Source organism: Rousettus aegyptiacus, unplaced genomic scaffold (assembly GCF_014176215.1).
Source record: "Rousettus aegyptiacus isolate mRouAeg1 unplaced genomic scaffold, mRouAeg1.p scaffold_m13_p_9, whole genome shotgun sequence".
Lineage (NCBI taxonomy): Eukaryota > Metazoa > Chordata > Mammalia > Chiroptera > Pteropodidae > Rousettus > Rousettus aegyptiacus.
In genome coordinates, this window is record NW_023416312.1 from 64,718,689 (window position 1) to 64,737,904 (window position 19,216).

The following is a 19,216-nucleotide window of genomic DNA, read 5'->3' on the forward strand; positions in this document are numbered from 1 at the left end:
TATAATGTCCAGTATTCAATTAAAACTTACTAGACATGAGAAGTGACAAGTAAAAATGCCCATAGTCAGAGAAATACCAATCAATGAAAATGAACTTTGAATAACACAGATATTAGAAATTGTAGACAGTGATTTAAAGAAGGTAGGCTAAATATATTTTTTGATTTAAAGAGAAATATGCTCATAATGAGTGAACAGGTAGAGAATCACGACAGAGCACTGGAAGCTATAAACTACAGAACAACCATCATTGAAAGACACCTGAGGTCTGGGTGGAAACAAGTTGGTCCCACACCTGCGTGTGGTGGTTGAGAATCCAGAGAAATATCTCAGCCGTGGATGTCCTCCAGGAAGAACAAAGGGTTCTGACTCCACACAAGGCAACCCAGCCCAGGTTTCCAGTGCCAGGAAGAGAAGTCCCCACAACTTCTGGCTATGAAAACCAGTTGAGATTGTGGCTGAGTAGAACAGAGAGCTGACAGAGTCACAGACTTTCCTCTAAAAGGGCCAACACATGGACTAACTCAATGACAGATTCACTTGCTCTGAGCTGAAGCACTAGGGCAGCAGCTCAAAAGGCACTAGGGACATACTGGGATAAACTGAGTTGTCTGGCTTCAGGGCAATGGCTGGAAGGGCAACTTTTTCCCAGACAGAAGTACTGGCAGAGACCACTGATCCTTGGTTGAGCCCTCCCCTGCCTGGCTTGCAGACTCATGTGGTTGCCATACCTAAGTTTCTGGCAACTTGGCCCACACTGGGCACCCCGTCCTGGAGATTGCCCGAGACCCTGACTTTCCCAACATGAAGGCCTATCCAAACCACTTACAATGGATTTTTCATACAAATGGCCTGTCTTGGCTGTGGACTTTCCTAAAATCTCTCAAAGGTTCACAGAAACTAAACAGGCAACATCTAGCCTCAGCATGCCTCGTACCTCTTGCTAAGCAACGTGAAGCCTCGCTAGTAGCACCTAGCCTCAGTTTGTGGCTTTGCCTCTTAAGGCACTTCCAAGCCATCATGGCTGGTGGTCATCTGTAGACTGCTTGGTAGCTCATGCCAGGTAACCTCAGGCAGGACACAGGCTACAGCTGAACATGTCCTGGGGCAGGGCCCCTCCCAGGAGGCCCAGGCCTGCATACCCAGTGACTGGGTTCAGCCTGAGCTGGAGCATCATCTGGGTTAACATCTGAGAATGACACAACCAAAGGGCAGTCAGGGTAGGCACTCTAGAGTCCTGCTAAAGTGAATCCTGCTCTGTAGAGTCAGTCCCTGTACAGCAGCTTCTCCACTGGTCATGGGCTGTCCTCAAAACTAATCAGCCTGAGGGTCAATCCCTCCCATTAACAAGCAAATAGCAACAAAGGCTCAACTACAAGAGGAGGGCATACACAACCCATACAAGGGACATACCGGGAGCACCTGGCTCAGGTGACCAGGGAAGACGGTGACACTGGGACCCTAGCACACCTGCTATATAAAGCCAATCTATTAAGAATGGGAGACATAGCAGCCCCACCTAGTAAGTAAACACAAACACAAGGATGTAACCAAAATGAGAAGACAAAGAAACATGTCCCACATGAAAGAACAGAACAAAGCTCCTCAAAAAGAACTAAACAAAATGGAGACAAGCAATCTACCAGATGCAGAGTTCAAAACACTTGTTATAAGGATGCTCAATGAACTTAGGGAAGGAGAAGATGAACTCAGTGAGAACTTTAAAAAAGAAATAGAAGACATAAAAGTGAAAATAGAAAACATAAAAATGAACGAGTCAGAAATGAAGAGTACAATAACTTAAATGAAAAACACCTTAGGAGGAATCAACAACAGATTAGATGAGGGAAACTGTTGAATCAGCGATTTAGAAGATAAGGTAGCAGAAAACACCCAATCAGAACAGCAACAAGAAAAAAAATAATTAAAAAAAAAAAACAAGGGTAGTTTAAGGGACCTCTGGGCCAACATCAGTCATACCAACATTCACATCATAGTGATACCAGAAGGAGAAGAGAGAGAGCAAGGAATTGAAAACCATTTCAAGAAGTAATTACTGAAAACTTTCCTAACCTGTTGAAGGAAATAGACATAAAAGCCTAGGATACGCAGAGTTCCAAACAAGATGAACCCAAAGAAGCCCACACCAGGACACATCATAATTAAAATGCCAAAGGTGAAAGACAAAGAGAGAATCTTAAAATCAGCAAGAGAAAAGCAGTTATTTTCCTACAAGGGAGCTCCCATAAGACTGTCAGCTGACTTCTCAACATAAACTTTGCAGGACAGAAGGCACTGGCAGGAAACATTCAAACTGATTAAAAGCAAAGACCTACAACTAAGATTACTCTACACAGCAAAGCTAACATTTAGAATTGAAGGACAGATAAAGAGCTTTCCAGACAAGAAAAAGCTTAAGGAGTTCATCATCACCAAGCCAGCATTACAGGAAACGTTAGAGGGACTTCTTTAAGAAGAAGAAGAAAAAAAAGATCAAAAATATAAATAATAAAATGGTGATAACTACATATCTAGCAACAATTACTTTAAATGTAAGTGGATTAAATGCTCAGATCAGAAGATAGGGTGGCCGAATGGATAAGAAAATAAGACCCTTGCATATCCTGACTACAAGAGACTTACTTTCAGATCAAAAGACACACAGACTGGAAGTAAAAGGATGAAAAGAGATGTTTTATGAAAATGGAAACAAACAAAAAGCTGTGGTAGCTATACGTATACCAGACAAAATAAACTTTAAAATAAGAACTCTATCAAGAGACATAAAAGGACCAAGTTATCCCACTTCTTGGTATTTTTCTGAAGAAACCTAAAACACTACTTTGAGGGGACATATGAGTTCATGTATGTTCATTTGTAGCATTATTTACAATAGCCAAGATATGGAGGCATCCTGAGTGTCCATTAATGGATGAATGGATAAAGAAGAGGTGATATGTGTGTGTGTGTGTACTTAACCACACAAAAGAATGAATTCTTGCCATGTGCAACAACATGGATGGACCTACCAGGCATTGTGTTGGGTGGAGTAAATCAGACAGAGAAAGACAAACATCATATATGGAATCCGTAGAACAGGATAAGCAAACAAGCAACAGAAACAAGTTCATATAGACAGAGAGCCTTTTGATGGTTGTCAGATTGGGGAGTGGGATGAGTGAAGGGGACAGAGGATTAAGAGGTATAAATTGGTAGTTTCAAAATAGTCATGGGGACATAGAATGTAGCATGGGGAATATAGTCAGTTGTATTGTAATAACTATGCATGGTGTCAGATTGTCACTGAATTTATCAGAGTGATCACTTAAATTATATGAGAGTCTAATCACTGTGTTGTACACCTGAAATTGATATACTATTGTTTGTCAACTATAATTGAAAAAATATATAAAAATTAAAATAAAGAAAACTACACCTAGGTACATCATAATGAATCTACTGGAAAAAAAAAAACACAAACCTCGAGATTAAAAGAAAATTTGAAGGAAGCTAGAGAAAAGAATACATATTATATAAAAGGGCATAATGATATGAATGTGGATGGACTTCCTATCAGAAAGAATGGATAATATACAACAATGTAAAACTATCATTAGGGAGTTGAAAATATCTGCAAACACAATTATATACAGTGATAATATACATTAAAAATAAAAGCAAATTTAAGACATTTTCTTATTAAAAAGAGAATCCTTTATCAGCATACCTGCATAAAAGAAATATTAAAAAAAAAACTTTAGGCTAAAAGTCTGTTTAAAGTATATCAATAGAGCCTCAAAATATATGAAGCCCAAATGACAGAATTAAAGGAGAAATAGAGAAATCCACAGTCATAGTTATAGATCCTAATACTCATACCTCAGTCATTGACAAAACAAATAAGAAAAAAATCAGTAAAGGCATGGATGATTCGAATTCCAATATTAACAACCTAGACCTAACTGACATACATGGAATCCTACATCTAGTAACTACAGAATGCATTTTTTCAAGTGCATAAGGAATTTTCTCCAAGATAGACTGTATACTGTATAATGGGCCATAAAACGAGACCCTATAAGTACCAAAAGATTGAAAATATCAGTATTATTCTTTTACCAAATGGAATGATTAAGAAATCAAACAATAAGATCTGTAGAAAATCTTTAATTATTTGGGAATTAGAAAGCATCATTCTAACTTACCGATAGCCCAAGGCAGAAACCACAAGGAAAATGAGAATATATTTCAAGTTGCATGATGATTGAAATGCCACATACTTAGAATTTTGTGGGATAGAGTAAAGCAGGGCTTAGTCGGAAATAGCTTTAAATGCCTACCTTTACAAAGAAAAGATTAAACTTGGTGATGTAAGTTGCCCACTTAAGCTATAAAAGGGAAAACAAATTAAATTTCAAATAATAGAAGTAAATAATAAAATAAAAGTGGAAATAGAAATATATGAGCTAGAAAAAAATGCGAACTACAAAAATTACATAGCTAAAAGTTGGTTATTTCTTGTTAGCATGACTGATGTGAAAATAGAAAACACGAATAACCCATATCAGGAATAATCTTACAGACATGAAAAGATTAATAAGGGAATATTATAAACACCTTTATAACAATAAATTTGATGACTCAAATCAGAAAGATAACTTGATAAATATACATTACCTAAAACTGACAAATTAACTAAGTGAAGCAAAATATGAATAGCCCTATGTTAAATAAGGAAATTGAATTATCAAACAATTCCCACATACACACAAATTCTTGCATAGAAGTTTTCACTGGTGAATTATATGAAACATTTATATAAGAGACACTATCAATCTTTCATAAACTCAGAGAATAGTGGCATAAGGACTGATGCACACCTAATTTTATGAAACAAATATGCTCTGTTACCCAAACCAGACAAAGACGAAAATTACAAAATCAGAAAACTATACTTTAGTATCTCTTATTACAACATAGATGCAGAAATTCCTAACAGAATTTTAGCAAATCAGATCAAACGGCAGATAAAGGAGTTACCACATCATTAGCAAGTGGAGTTTATGCTAAGAATGCATGGTTGGTTTAACATTTAAAAATAAAAAATTGTAACTCATCATATCCAAAGACTAAAAAAATTGAAAACTTAAATAATCCCACCATATAATTATCTGAATATATGCAGAGAAAGAATTTGACAAATTCTTTATCCATCTCTGATTAAAAACTCTCAGAAAACTAAAAATAGAGGGGTTTCCTTGACCTTAAGGGACATTTACTAAACCCCTTCGGCTAAAATTATACTCAATGGAAAAAGATTACATTCTTTTCTTATAAGATCAGCAACATGCCTGCTTTCACCACTTCTATTTAAAATTACCAGTGCAATAAGAGACAATAGACTAGAAAAGAAGTAAAACTGTCTCTTTTTGCAGGTGGCACAATTTTTCAGTGTAGAAAATTCTATGGGCAATACTAAAATACTCCTAAAACTTGTAAGTTTAGAAAGATCACAGAATAAACAAAACCAATAAAATAAGACTAGTAATAAAAAATTAGTTATATTTCTATATTCAAACAATGAAAAATAGGAAATTGGAAATATAAAAATGTCTTTATTATAGCATAAAAATTTTGAAATACATAGGAGTAAATCAGACAAAATGTGCAAGTCCTTTACATGAGAACTACAAAAATATTGCTGAGAAAACTAAAAGAAGACCTGAATTAATGGAGATATATATCATGTTCATGGATTAAAAGACTCGATATTATTAATGTGCCAGTTGTCTCAAAATTTATCTAAAAATCAATGCAATTCCAAGACAGTATAAACTACAGTACACATGATAGCAAAAGGATAGACATATAGATGAATAGAACAGAATAAAAGTCCGCCAATACACCCACAGATGTATGAGGAATTTTTTTTGACGAAAGTGCAAAGATAATTTAGTGGAGAAAATATAGTCCTTTCGACAAATAGTACTGAAATAATTGTCTATACCTATGTAAAAAATGGACTTTGACTCATCTCTTGTAATGTATATAAAAGTTAAATCAAAATGGATCATGGACCTAAATTTAAAGCTAAATCCATAAATATTTTAGAAGAAAACATAGGATGAAATACTTCTGACCATGGGTTAGGCAGATATTTTTTCTATATGACACCAAAAACATAATCCATAAAAGAAAAGGATAATAGGTTGTATTACATCAAAATTAAGAACTTGTTCTTTTCTAGGGACTTTGTTAAGAAAAAGACAAACCACACTCTAGGAAAATATATTGCAAAACTCATATCTGATAAAAGTCTTGTATCCAGAATAAAGAAATCTTAAAACTCAATAATAAAATAAACATCCCAAGCAAAATTAAATTAGAAACCAATTGGTGAAAGATTTTAAGACACTTCACAAAATAAACAAAGAGTTACTCAACATTATTAATTAGGGAAATACATAATAAAACCATAATATGTCACTGTAAACCCATTAGAATGTCTAAGTATTAAAATGAAACCATTCCAAGTATAGGCAAAGATATGGAGCAACTGGAGCAATCATAGATTGCTGATATGAATCTAAAATGATGCAGACACTTTAATTTATTTTTTATTTTTTTAATTAATTATTTTTATGGTGACATTGGTTAATGAAATCCAATAAGTTTCAGCAGTAAGGCATATATATATATATATATATATATATATATATATATATATATATATATATATTTACACTGTCTGTTCATCTCCCATAGTTAGATTTCTTTCTTTCACCACATATTTGACCCACTTTACACCATCTACTACCCCCTCGCTCTTACACTCTGGTAACCACTAGTCTCTAATCCATGTTCGTTCTATTAATTTATTTCTTTTAGATTTATTACCCACATATAAGTGATATGTGATTTTTATTTTTTCTGCCTGGCTTATTTCGCTCACCATGATTATCTCAAAGTTTATCCATGTTGTTGCAAATGGCAGTATTTCATCTCTTCTTATAGCTGAGTAATATTCCATTGTATATATGTACCACAGCACATTGAGCCAATTATCTATCGTAGGACACTTCGGTTGCTTCCATGCCCTGGCCACTGTAAATAATGTTGCTATGAATATCAGCGTGAAAATATCTTTTCAAATATGAGTTTTTAAGTCTTTGAGATAAATACCCAGTAGGACTGCTGGATCGTATGGTAGATCCATTCTTAGTTTTTTGAGGAACCTCTATACTGTTTTCCATAGTGGCTGTACCAATTTGCAATCCAACCAGGAGTGTATGAGGGTTCCTTTTTCTCCACATCCTCTCCAACATTTGTTATTACTTGCCCTGTTGATTATAGCTATTCTAACAGGTGTGAGATGGTATCTCATTGTGGTTTTGATTTGCATTTTCCTTACAGATAGCGATGTTGGGCACCTTTTCATGTATTTGTTGACCATTTCTATGTCCCCTATGGAGAAGTGTCTGTTCATGTCCTCTGCCCACTCTTCGATTGGATCGTTTGTTTGTTTGTTTGTTTGTTTCCTTTGAGTCGTATTATTGAGTTGTATGAGTTTTTTTGTTATTGAGTTGTATATGAGTTCTTTGTATATTTTGGATATTAGGCCCTTATTGGAGGCGTTGTTTGCAAATATATTTTTCCAGTTGGATGGTTGTCTATTACCTTGTTGACCATTTCTTTTGCTTAGCAGAAGCTTTTTAGTTTGATGTAGTTCCATTCATTAATTTTACCTTTTACTTCCCTCGCCTTTGAGATCAATTTCATAAAATCTTCTTTAAGTCCAAGGTCCTTGAGTTTAGTTCCTAAGTTTCTTCTATGCATTTTATTGTTTCAGATCTTATATTCAGGTCCTTAATCCATTTTGAGTTACTTTTGGCGTGTAGTGATAGAGAACAGTCTAGTTTTATTCTTTTACAGGTGGTTTTCTAGTTTTCCCATAACCATTTATTGAAGAGGCTTTTCTTTCTCCACTGTATGATTTTAGATTTTTTTGTTGAAAATTATTTGCCCATATAAACATGGATTACTTCTGAACTCTCGATTCTGTACCCCTGGTCCATGTGTCTGTTTTTCTGCCAATACTATGCCTTTTTGATTACTGTCACTCTGTAGTCTAATTTGAAGTCAGACAGAGTGATGCCTCCAGCCTTGTTCTTTTTTTTCAGGATGGCTTTGGTGATTCAGGTTCTTTTGTGCTTCTATACAAATCTGATGTTTTTTTTTTTATTGTTCTATTTCGTTAAAAAATGCCAATGAGATTTTGATGGGGTTTGCATTAAATCTTTATAATGCTTTAGGTCATAAGGTCATTTTAACTATATTGGTTCTTCCAATCCAAGGACATGAATATCTTTCCATTTCTTTTTATCTTCTTCAATTTCTTTTAATAGGGTCTTACAGTTTTCATCATATAGGTCCTTCACTTATTTTGTTCAATTTATTCCTAGGTATTTTTTTGTTGTTGTTGCAATTGCAAAAATAATTATTTTTCCATTTCTTTTTTTGACACTTCGTTTATTAGAGTATAAGAACGCTATGGATTTTTGAATGTTGATTTTGTGTCCACAAACTTTACTGTATTTGCTCATTGTTTCTAATAGTGTTCTTGTGGAGTCTCTAGGGTTTTATATATAAAGAATCTTGTCATCTGCAAATAGTGACAGTTTGATTTCTTAATTTCCTATTTGGATGTCTTTAATATCTTTCTCTTGCCTAATTGCACTCACTAGGACATTCAATATTGAATAATACTGGTGATAGTGGACAGCCTTATCTTGTTCCTGATCTTAGACTCCATTTCAGACCTATTTAATATGAATTTGGGGGTAGTGCCAGGTAATATGTTTTAACAGTCTGTCCAAGTGGTTCTGATACAAGCTGATGTTTTAAATCTTCTGACCTAGATTATCTCCATTTTGACAGGTGCCAAAGATCCGTATTCTTGTTCTCCTCATTATATTACATCAAATATTTCTTTGTGCTATATAATTACAGAAAACAAAATAGAAATTTCCCAAAAGAAGACCATAATTGGGTTATTCAATTAAATCATTATTTTCATTTGTCCTTTAAGATATTATCTTGCCCATATATTTATACGTTTACATTTATATTATATTATATATTATATTACATACTCTGTTATATTATCCAATATTATATTATTATCCAAAATAATTTTAAGTTCAATTGTCATTAAAGTATTTTGTCCTAACTTTAGTTTTTTTATCCTCAGAAATCCAATATTTGTTTTCTGTTAATTTTGTATTTTCCTTAAGAAACTATTCTTAAAATATTTTTTTTCATTGGCATAATCACATAACTCTCTTATTGTGATTATTTAGTGTTCTTCATGTAAAATCATACCATTTTATGAGTGCCTTTGACACACATCTAGGCTCTATTTCTAAGTAAATCAGTCTGTTATTATTTTTAACACTAGCTTATGGTATATTAACCAGCTTTATCACAAAAACTCCTTCTTGTATAATTTCTACTAATCCTAACTCTTATTTTTTTCTGAATTTTGGACAGACGCATGTAGTATAAATTTTATATAATCCATTAAGGAAGTTCATTCATTGAATGAATATTTACTGAGTATTTGTTCTTTTGGGTACTAAAAATACAGTGATGAAGAGAGCATGATTGATTAGATGAAGAGGTAATAGAGAGAGTGGAATCAAGATTAATTCCTGGCTGAGGTAGCTGGGTTGTGCTATTTCCTGGAATAGTGAAGATGGTAGAAATATAGTGATTTACTTGTTCATTTATATTGTTTTCTCTTGGGAAAATTATATAACTTCTCTTTGCACTAAATCTTCATCTATAAAATGGAATTGATAATATTTACCTCATATTGTCATTGAGAGGATTAAATGAGATAAAACATGGAAGAAGTTTAGAATAAATTCTGGAATAAAAACACTCAATACATGTTTGCTGTTATTATTGTTGTTGTGTTTTAGGTGACTGTGTTATAGTCAAGTGGAGATACTTAGAACAATTGGCCCTGTGAGCTGAGCTTTTAGGAAAATAGTGTTGATATTTGAAATTTCTCAGGGAAAGAGAGAGAAAGGGTCAAAAAAAGAATCCAGAGTAATAGCAATATGTAAGGAGTAAGCAGAGAGAGAGAAGATGATGATTCCACAAAGAAAAATAGAATGATTTTTTTATCCAAATATGGGCAGGCAGCATAAACCAGTTTTTTTTTTAAGTCTGACCTTCAGAAATAGATACACTATGCCATTTTCTATGTTTGTAAATGTTAGAAAATTGCAGTAAAACTTAGATTAGTTGTAAGGATTAAATGATTACCTGACAGCCAGTAGAAAGATTAGGCACACAAAAAAGTCATCTTTCCTACCATGTATATTAGGAATTAGGTAGAGGACTGTCCCTTACCCCCAACTCATGGAAGGCTTCTATAGTTTCTACTCCAAGAAACTTTCTACCTTTCAAAAGTTGGGAATTGCTCTTGCAATTCTTTTTGCTACTGTATAGTAGCTGCTCTTCTATCATCCTTGGTATAATGTTACTCTGTCAGCTAGGTAGTATGAGTAGATTTTAGTATATATAACTTATACATGGGTTTGTTACTACCAGCACAATTAAACTTTTTAGCACCCTCTACTTTCAAATTCTAGTTTATTTCTCCCTTATCTGTAGCCCAGATAGTGGTTATGCTTCTGAGATAATAAAGCTCTCTTCAAGCATTATCCTCAAGTTTTGGCAGATATGCTCTAAATACCGGCAGAAATCCCAAAATGTAGCTATGTTGCCACTTAAGGAAATCTACTCCACCTAGAATTTTTTCATTCTAGTTTCCATTCTGACTGGCACTTGTAATTACATTTCTACTACTAGCTCTGCCAGGAATGGGCTATGGAATGATTTGAGGCAAACCAATTCTAAATTTTTGAATCTTTTATTTCTCCTCTCTTGCTCTGTTTTCTTCAACATAATTGGGTTGAGGTTGATTAATACTAAATTATCATAATTCAAGACTAATTAAAATAACAAAGATATATATGTATAGAAAATATAAAATATAGTAATATGTCAATAATAATTGTTGTCAAAACTACAGGAATGTTTAGACCTACCATTAATTGGCTAACATTTGCTTCATTGACTTTGAAGTAATAAGCGGAAACTGACCAGAAGCAGCTCTTTCAAAGTACTTATATTTATGGTAAGATGATTCAACATAACAAGGAATTATTCAATACAAAATTATCTAAGCCATCTAGACTAAATTTAGTACTTACCACACACACACAAACTGGGGGTATGAATAAAAGTCTACTGTACCTTGACCTAGGGGAATGTAGGTCCAGTGGCCCATTAGTTAGTTGCCTTGTAGATATAGATGCTGAGTAATATTATACCAAGGATGATAGAAGAGCAGCTACTATACAGTAGCAAAAATCATTGCAAGAGCAATCCCAAACCTTTGAAAGGTAGAAAGTTTCTTGGAGCAGAAACTATAGAAGTCTTCCATGAAGAGGAGGTGAGGGACAGTGCTCTACCTAATTCCTAATACAGGTAGTAAGAAAGCTGATTTTTGTTGTGTGCCTACCCTTTGGCTACTGGTTGTCTTTTTCCTAGGTGCCCCCAAGGCTGTTAGTGTGGATAGATAGGATCTAGTGAAAAGGCTCACAGATGAGATCCAGAGCCTCCGAACAGGGACTCAGCCTTTAAGCCTTAGGAAAGTGGAGGAACTACTTGCAGCCCTGTAGTGAGTGCATGTGTCATGAAGCTCTGAGCCCTCGGAGTTCTTAAGGTTAGTGGTGAATTTACTTTCTGTGATTGGATCTCCTAGGGGTGTGGAGGTTCATACTCTTAGTATAATTGGCTATATGCAAAATAACTAACACTAGTGTGTTGCTCTAATGGTGTATTAGTACACATGGTAGCTCTGCTACACCCACCTATCTGACTGTACAGATATGCATATCAGGCAACCTTACAGTATAAATGCTGATAAGATGTGGTGGACACTCACTGGTAGGTAGGCAGCCCTTCTGTATTAGTGTTGAGAAGTACTAGGGTCAGAACTTGAACTTGAGTCACAATTCAAACAGTAGTTCTGATTAGATGGATTACTTGTGTTTTTTTCTTTACTTTTTTGTGTTCTACAATAAACATATTTCTTTTTGTATTAGTTTTATAATCAAAAAATTTTGAAAAATCATGTTTTAGATGAAGCCATTTTCCGGATAATGTATCTCCAATCAGCTAATGAATTTCCATTCTAGGTAATCCTGCAACTCTTTACAACAAATCTGAAAGCTTCTCTGATGGTTTCCTTTTACCCTTCTTCATCCTTGTGCCATACTTATTTCATTTAACATGTTCAGACATGGTTTCCTGGACTTATTATCATCTTTTATGTTAAACTCTTGATGTCAGTGTGTCTAACCCTCACTTCATCTCTTATATATTTTTTACTTTTACAAGAAAGCACAAGATTGCATTAATATATGATATAAATTCAGAATAGGTTGTGTTTTTCTACTTATGTGTTACATGTTTACCCATGTTAGTGGATACTGTGAATTTTGTATTATTATGTTATTAAGTTGTTTGATCTTTTTTTTTAACCTCAACGATACCTGTGCTTGAAAACTTACAAATGGTTTAACCTTTTATTCTTGTTCAATTGCAGGGGGAGAGAGGATTTCCAGGTTTGGAAGGCCATCCAGGTTTGCCTGGATTTCCAGGTCCAGAAGGGCCTCCAGGGCCTTGGGGGCAAAAGGTATGTGGCAAGTTATCAACCAATAATATCAGAGAAATTAGCCATCTCGAATGTGGAAATAGGTGTCAAATCAATTAAAAAGTTCCCAAACTATAGCCAGGAACTGCTATTTAAATAAAAATAATAGGAAGCCCAAGAGTCTATATTTTATATTTTATTGTTTTAAAAAATTGAATATTACTGCCACATTAAAGTGCTTTTGAAAGATGCTATTAATTATATTTGGTTATTGAGATTCTTAACAAAAATTAAGTTCTGTCAGGATCTTAGCTGAGCTGGAGAGAGCTGAGCTTCCAGGTGTTAGAGTAACTGATAAAGACAGCCAAAATGAAAGTAACGGTCAGACTTTTAGTCACTTACTGTGACAGTATAAGCAAAAAATTAAACCAAGAAAGGGCCAACTTCCCCACTGTTCCATTTTTCCTCATGGAAGAGCACCAGTGAGGGTCAAATGAGTCAGCACAGACACAAGATATTGTTTCATTTCTGAGAGAGCTTGGAGCAAAAAACTCCTGCTTTTTTTTTATGGACCTGGGGGTGAGATGGGGAAAGGGAGAAGGGAAAGGGCTAGGAGTAGAAAACTAGTAAGTCAGAGTGCAGAAAAAAATATGTTTAAGGATCCCCCATTTCTCTCTCCAATGTTCTAAGGACCTTTCAATGCAAGTATGCATAAGAGCATGACCAGTCATGGGGCCCGAGTTCTTGACTACAGCCCCTTTCAGGGACTGCCATGCATTGGCTGTGCACTAAGTGGTGTGGGATGGGCAATTTTCCCCTATTAGGCCTACGATAAGGACTTTGTAATCAACTATGGTTAGGCCTGAAACATCACACAAAACTTTTTAACAAGGAGCCAGACTCCTCCATTGCATCCATTGATTTTTCAAGACCTGAGTGAAAAACATAGGCTATTCCACTGTAATAGTGGTACATGATGTCATTAGAGTATTAAGGGAAACAAATAGATACTCATCATGTAGTCCTCCTAGTAAAGGGGGGAAATTAAATGCATACATATTTTTTTAATACCTACCTATACCAGAGCATAGATTGTAGGAGTAGGGTTCAGCATGATCTCTGAAGCGGTACATCAAGGTAGATTCAACAGCAGAAGGGATCTGTGCTAAATTTCTTGAGTAGAACTTTATGCTGAGGAAAAATCAAGGCTCTACATCGCTGCATAGAATTTAAGATGAGGCATTTAAGAGAATTTCCTATGTCCAATGATGTGAAAAAGCAGCAGAATATTTCTCGTGCACTCAGAAGAGGCACAGAAGTAGCAGAGAGATGAGAAAGAATCAGCTGCATAGAATTGAGCACTAATTCAGTAGCAATCTATGCAGACTATTGACGTGGAACATCTCAGCGAATTCCAGCTTGGACTGACTGTTTCACTCCTCAACACCTTCGAACTACTTAAGCTTTCCATAACTTAGGCACAGCCTTGTGAAAATGAGGTGAGAACTTCAACTGACTGAGATTAAATTTCAACCATGTTAGTGAAATGGGTGCTCTGAAATAGAAAGTAGGAGTCCAACAGTGGTAACCATCAGGTCCAATGAAGTGAGAAACCATAGAAAAATAAGGTTAAATTTCTTGCATCTGAGTTTATCAAGGATTAGGGACTGAGTTTCTTGTGCGCCATACTCGCTGAGAGGTAATAGCTTTAATAAATAATGTGTCAAATTAAAAATGATTCACTATATTAAAATTCCTTTGGGATAATTTAATATTAACTGGGATTATACTACAATAATATGATAATTTTTAAAGGTGCAGTTTTATGCAGTTGAAATTTAGAAAACAGTCTAATCCTTTGTTGGTGTTCCATTTCAATATCCATAAATGAGAAGGTTGGAACGCTTTCTAAATTTTGGGATTCTGAATTTGAAGTGCTTTGTGTTTCCATTTCCAGTATGACTTCCTATGTCACAACATTGCTGAATTTATACTTTTTATGTGATTGGGTATTCTGGCACATATGTGTATGTTAATATATGTAATGAATCAAACATTTCTTGGGTTTATTCTTTAATTAATCTGAATACTCCTATATATGAAAGTAAAAATATCTAAACATGTAAATGAGCTGTATATATAACATTTTCTGAAGAATTTCTTTATTCTTAAAAATAAAATTTAATTCTGGTGTCCATTAGCCACTGAGTTCTCCATATACTTAATAGGTATCAATTTATGTTATTTTTTATAAATATGCCCAAGAATTTCTTATGGATATGCATGCAGGTAAAAGTATATACATGCACATACATGCACACACATATATAGACTCACTTTTACCTCCTTTTGTTTATAAAATGGTAGTATATTTAACAAATTGTTTTACCTTTGTTTTTCACTTAATATACATTGTAGATATCCCATATCAGTATGTACAAAACCTCCTCATTATTTGTAATAACTGCATCGTATTTCATTGTGTGTATGAACCATAATTTACTAAGCCAGTCCCCTATTGATGGTCACTTAGGTAATTTTTATATTTTCCTACTACAAATAGTGCCACTAAGATCTACAATTTTATAAATTTCCTTTCCCCAATAAAGGATCACCTTTGTAAGATTACTAGAAGTGGTATTGCTGGATCAAATGGTCTATGTATTTATTTTTATGGATATTGCCAGATTGCCCCCCTCCCAAGAACTTGTATGATTTATTCTTGGTTCAGCAATATAGAAGATCAGTGTTCCTTTAGCTTCACAAGTGCTATTCTGAAACTTGATTTTTTGACTGACAAATGAAAAATTGCCTCTCAATGTACTTTTAGTTTGCATTTCTCTCATTAAGAGTGAAAGTAAGCATCTTTTCATAAGTATAAGAATCAGTTGTGTTTTCTGTGAACTGTCTAGTCATATCATTTGCCCATTTTAGTACTAGATTGTTGGTGTTTATATTTCACCAATCTATTTATATAGTAGAGAGATTACCCTTTGTGTTGTGAATTGCAATTATCTCCTCCTCAGTTCATTGTCTTTGCTGGGTGTGTGCATGTATGTGTATATTTATGTCTCTCTGTGTGTTTTTCAGAAGCCTTTCATGGCTTTTGGATTTTGTGTAGGAAATGCCTTCTTCACTGAAAGATTATAAAATACTTCTCCCACGTTTTCTTCTAATATTTTAATAATTTAATTTTCACATGTAAAACTTTTATCCATTTCTAATTCATCCTGGTGTGTGGTTTGTGATGTCAGTTCCACTTTTATCTTTTTTCCTGATGTCCTCACAAGTGTGTCCCCATATAATTTCCCCCATTGGTTTACAGTGCCACTTTCATTATATACCAAATTCACATGAATATATGGACTTGTAGGAAACCTTCCATACTATTCCAATGGTCTGCTTATTTACCTATCAGAGACAAAGTATTTTTATTAAAATTATCGACGTGACATTAGTTAATAAAAACAAGTAGGTTTCAAGTGGGAAATTTAACTTTGAATGATAAACACACAGAACCAAACTATTTTAATTATTGGCATTTTATGCTATATTTTTATATCTGACAGGACTAGTGTCCCCTCATTTTTCTTTTTTTCTTCACAATTTTACTCAATATTCTTTCTTATTTATTCTTCTATGTGAACTCTAGTATCACCTTGTCCAGCTTTAAAAAAAATGTTATGCTTATTTTTTATTGTATCAAATTTATAAATAAATTTGTTGAGAATTGACTTTTTTTGTGTTGAATCCTATTATCCAAGAACATGTTGCCTTTCTGTTCAAGTCTTCTTTTTGAACTTCATGTTTTTAAAAATATTTTTCTTATGAATCTTATACATTTTTAAAGTTTATTTCTAAATATTTTATCTTTTTTGCTATGATAAATTGCATATTTTTCCATTATATTTTCTAACCAGTAGTTATTGGTATATATGAAAGCTATTAATTTATTTATATTAATTTATATAGTTATCTTACTGAATTATATAGTAGTTTTTCATTTAATTGTTTTGGGTTTTCAAAGCATAAAATTATATTATTCGCAAATGGTGGTATTTTTGCCTTATCTTTTCCAATTTTTATTCCTTTAATTCCTCTCTCTTGTCTAACCACATTGGTTAATACAACCAGTACAATCTTAAGACATCCTTGCCATATTTCTGCCTTTAATGAGAAGACACAAAAAGATTCATTAAGCAAATAGTCTTCTAGTTGCTTTAAAATAGCATTAGATTTATTTTAATCTTCTTAGAGATGCCCCTGTTGTGGAGAGAGTAGAATATTATTTTTTTTTAAGAAAACTATGGGAGACAGAATAATGCTCACCCTTAAAGATGCCATGACCTAGTCCTCAGAACCTGTGAATATGTTAGGTTACATAGACAAGTGGAATTAAGATTGCTGATAGAATTAAAGTTACAAATCAGCTGGTCTTAAACTAGGAAGATTATCCATGTATATCATGGCTTCTCCTATAGCTTTTCTGATGGGGGGAATCCACTAGTCTTTCATCCAGCACAAGTGTCCAATCCATTTGGCAGCTGCATTTTTTTCACTATATGTTAATAAATGGACATTCTGGTTTAAAAAACAAATAAACTAGGAAGATTATTCTAAATAAACAAATAAACTAGGAAGATTATTCTTATGAGCCCAGTGCAATCATAAGGTCCTTTAATGTGGAAAAGGAAGACAGAAGAGTCAGTGTCAGAGTGATCAATATTAGAAAGATTCATTCAGCCATTGCTGGCTATGAAGATTAAGGAGGGCCATGAATTTTAGAAGCTGGAAAAAGATAATAGATGGATCCTCTCCCCTAAAAACTTCAGAAAGTAACACGGCACTACCACTGAAACCCCTGTCATACTTCTGACTTCCAGACTATGTTGTGTTAAGCCACAAAGTTTGCGATAATTTGTAACCGCAGCATAGGAAACTAGTACATCATGTAACTGTTTCTCAAAATGAAGCTTTTTGTAGAAGCCCCATATAGATAAAAATAGAGCTGTGCTTATTGAAAGAGGGCTGTGACATAGGTATGGAGGAAGCTCCAAAGGAAACTCTAGGGTTATGAGTTGAATAGTTTAGAAACCACTTGGATAAAGCAAAATGACCCTGTTTAATAAAAGCTATCTAAAGCCTTAGCCAGTGGCCTACTAGCTATATATTCCACTTAAATTTCTGGCTTTTGGAGGAGAATAAGGATTTCTTTATTTCACTTTTTTAAAAAATAAACTAATTAGGCAAGACTTTATATTCTTAGCAATGCAATTGTAACTAGAAAAGGGTAAATAGATTAATACATGGGTAGCCTCTTTTGCACGGAATCTATAGAAGAAGCTAGAAAGGAAAGTCTATGTTTCCTTCTTGTTTCTTCTTAAGCTTTGCCAGTAGAAAGTGCCTTATAAAACAAAGCAGAGGTTTAAAATAGCAAACTCAAGAACAGCACATATTTCGGCTCAGAAATAATGCTATTTATTACCAGCATGAGAAGCAGATTAAAATAATATAGAAACAGCACAGATTTACAGCTCTTATTGTTTACGCATAAATGATTTGGAGAAAATCTATACTACTATTTCATTTTTTGTTCTTGCATGATTCATAATTAATTTTACAGGTATAAAATTTCTTCTACATATCAGCAGTTTTCTTATCAGTAAATAAAGGCTTTTCTTATTTTTTATCATATAATAACTTAACTCAGTGTTTTAAGTTTCAATAATAAATGTTTCTTCCTTGGGTATGTAAATTTCTACTAACTTTCACAAAGGTTTACGAAAATTTAATTATCTTATTTTGTAATCAAAAATTAGTTATTTTAGGACTATTTTGAAGGAAAAAGAACTAAATATGTTTTATTTTCCAGGGTGATGATGGAATTCCAGGGCCACCAGGACCAAAAGGGATCAGAGTAAGTGATAAGTGCTGTATATCAAATGCTTCATTGGTCAAAACAGAGAACAAGCAAATGAAATGTTTTGAGACAACTGGAAAAGACTCATATTGAAATGAAAAAAATCAGTCTTTAAAAAGTTAAATGAAAGAATTGGTATATGACTATAATTAACCTTTGGTATTTTGATAATTATCTTTATATATCCAGATGTCTGTATAAACTAATGTAAGATGATTTTAAAGTAGCTTATAGTTAAGAAATACAAAAGTGATAAATTCTAACAAATTTCCATTTTATTAAAAATATATATCATGTAAATGGTTTAAACCAGAACTTCCTATCTCTTTCTCTGGATTCAGAAGGCTGGTCCCTCAGTCTGTGCGCCCTCCCCGTGTACCATGTACACAGATTATAATTTTCTTTGTGTATCTTGAAGAAATAAATTTGGGAAACAATGGGTTAAACCACTATGTTAAAGAATAACTACTTTTGGAAGAATACAACATTTCATCAATTCTAATGTTCTGGAAGTCAGACTTTATCTCAAATTTAAAGTGTATATTAAGTGGAATTTTTCTAAA

At 33.7% G+C, this 19,216-nt stretch overlaps 1 protein-coding gene across 5 annotated transcripts in view; it reads left to right on the forward strand.

The window, feature by feature from the left end:
• COL4A5 (collagen type IV alpha 5 chain) overlaps positions 1-19,216 on the forward strand; it is a 230,575-nt gene that overhangs the window by 87,885 nt on the left and 123,474 nt on the right. For all 5 annotated transcript variants that reach the window (XM_036227179.1, XM_036227178.1, XM_036227180.1 and 2 more), the window contains exons 3-4: positions 12,686-12,775; positions 18,606-18,650. In XM_036227179.1, coding sequence (XP_036083072.1) covers positions 12,686-12,775; positions 18,606-18,650 — 135 coding nt within the window. The remainder of the gene's footprint in view (positions 1-12,685; positions 12,776-18,605; positions 18,651-19,216) is intronic.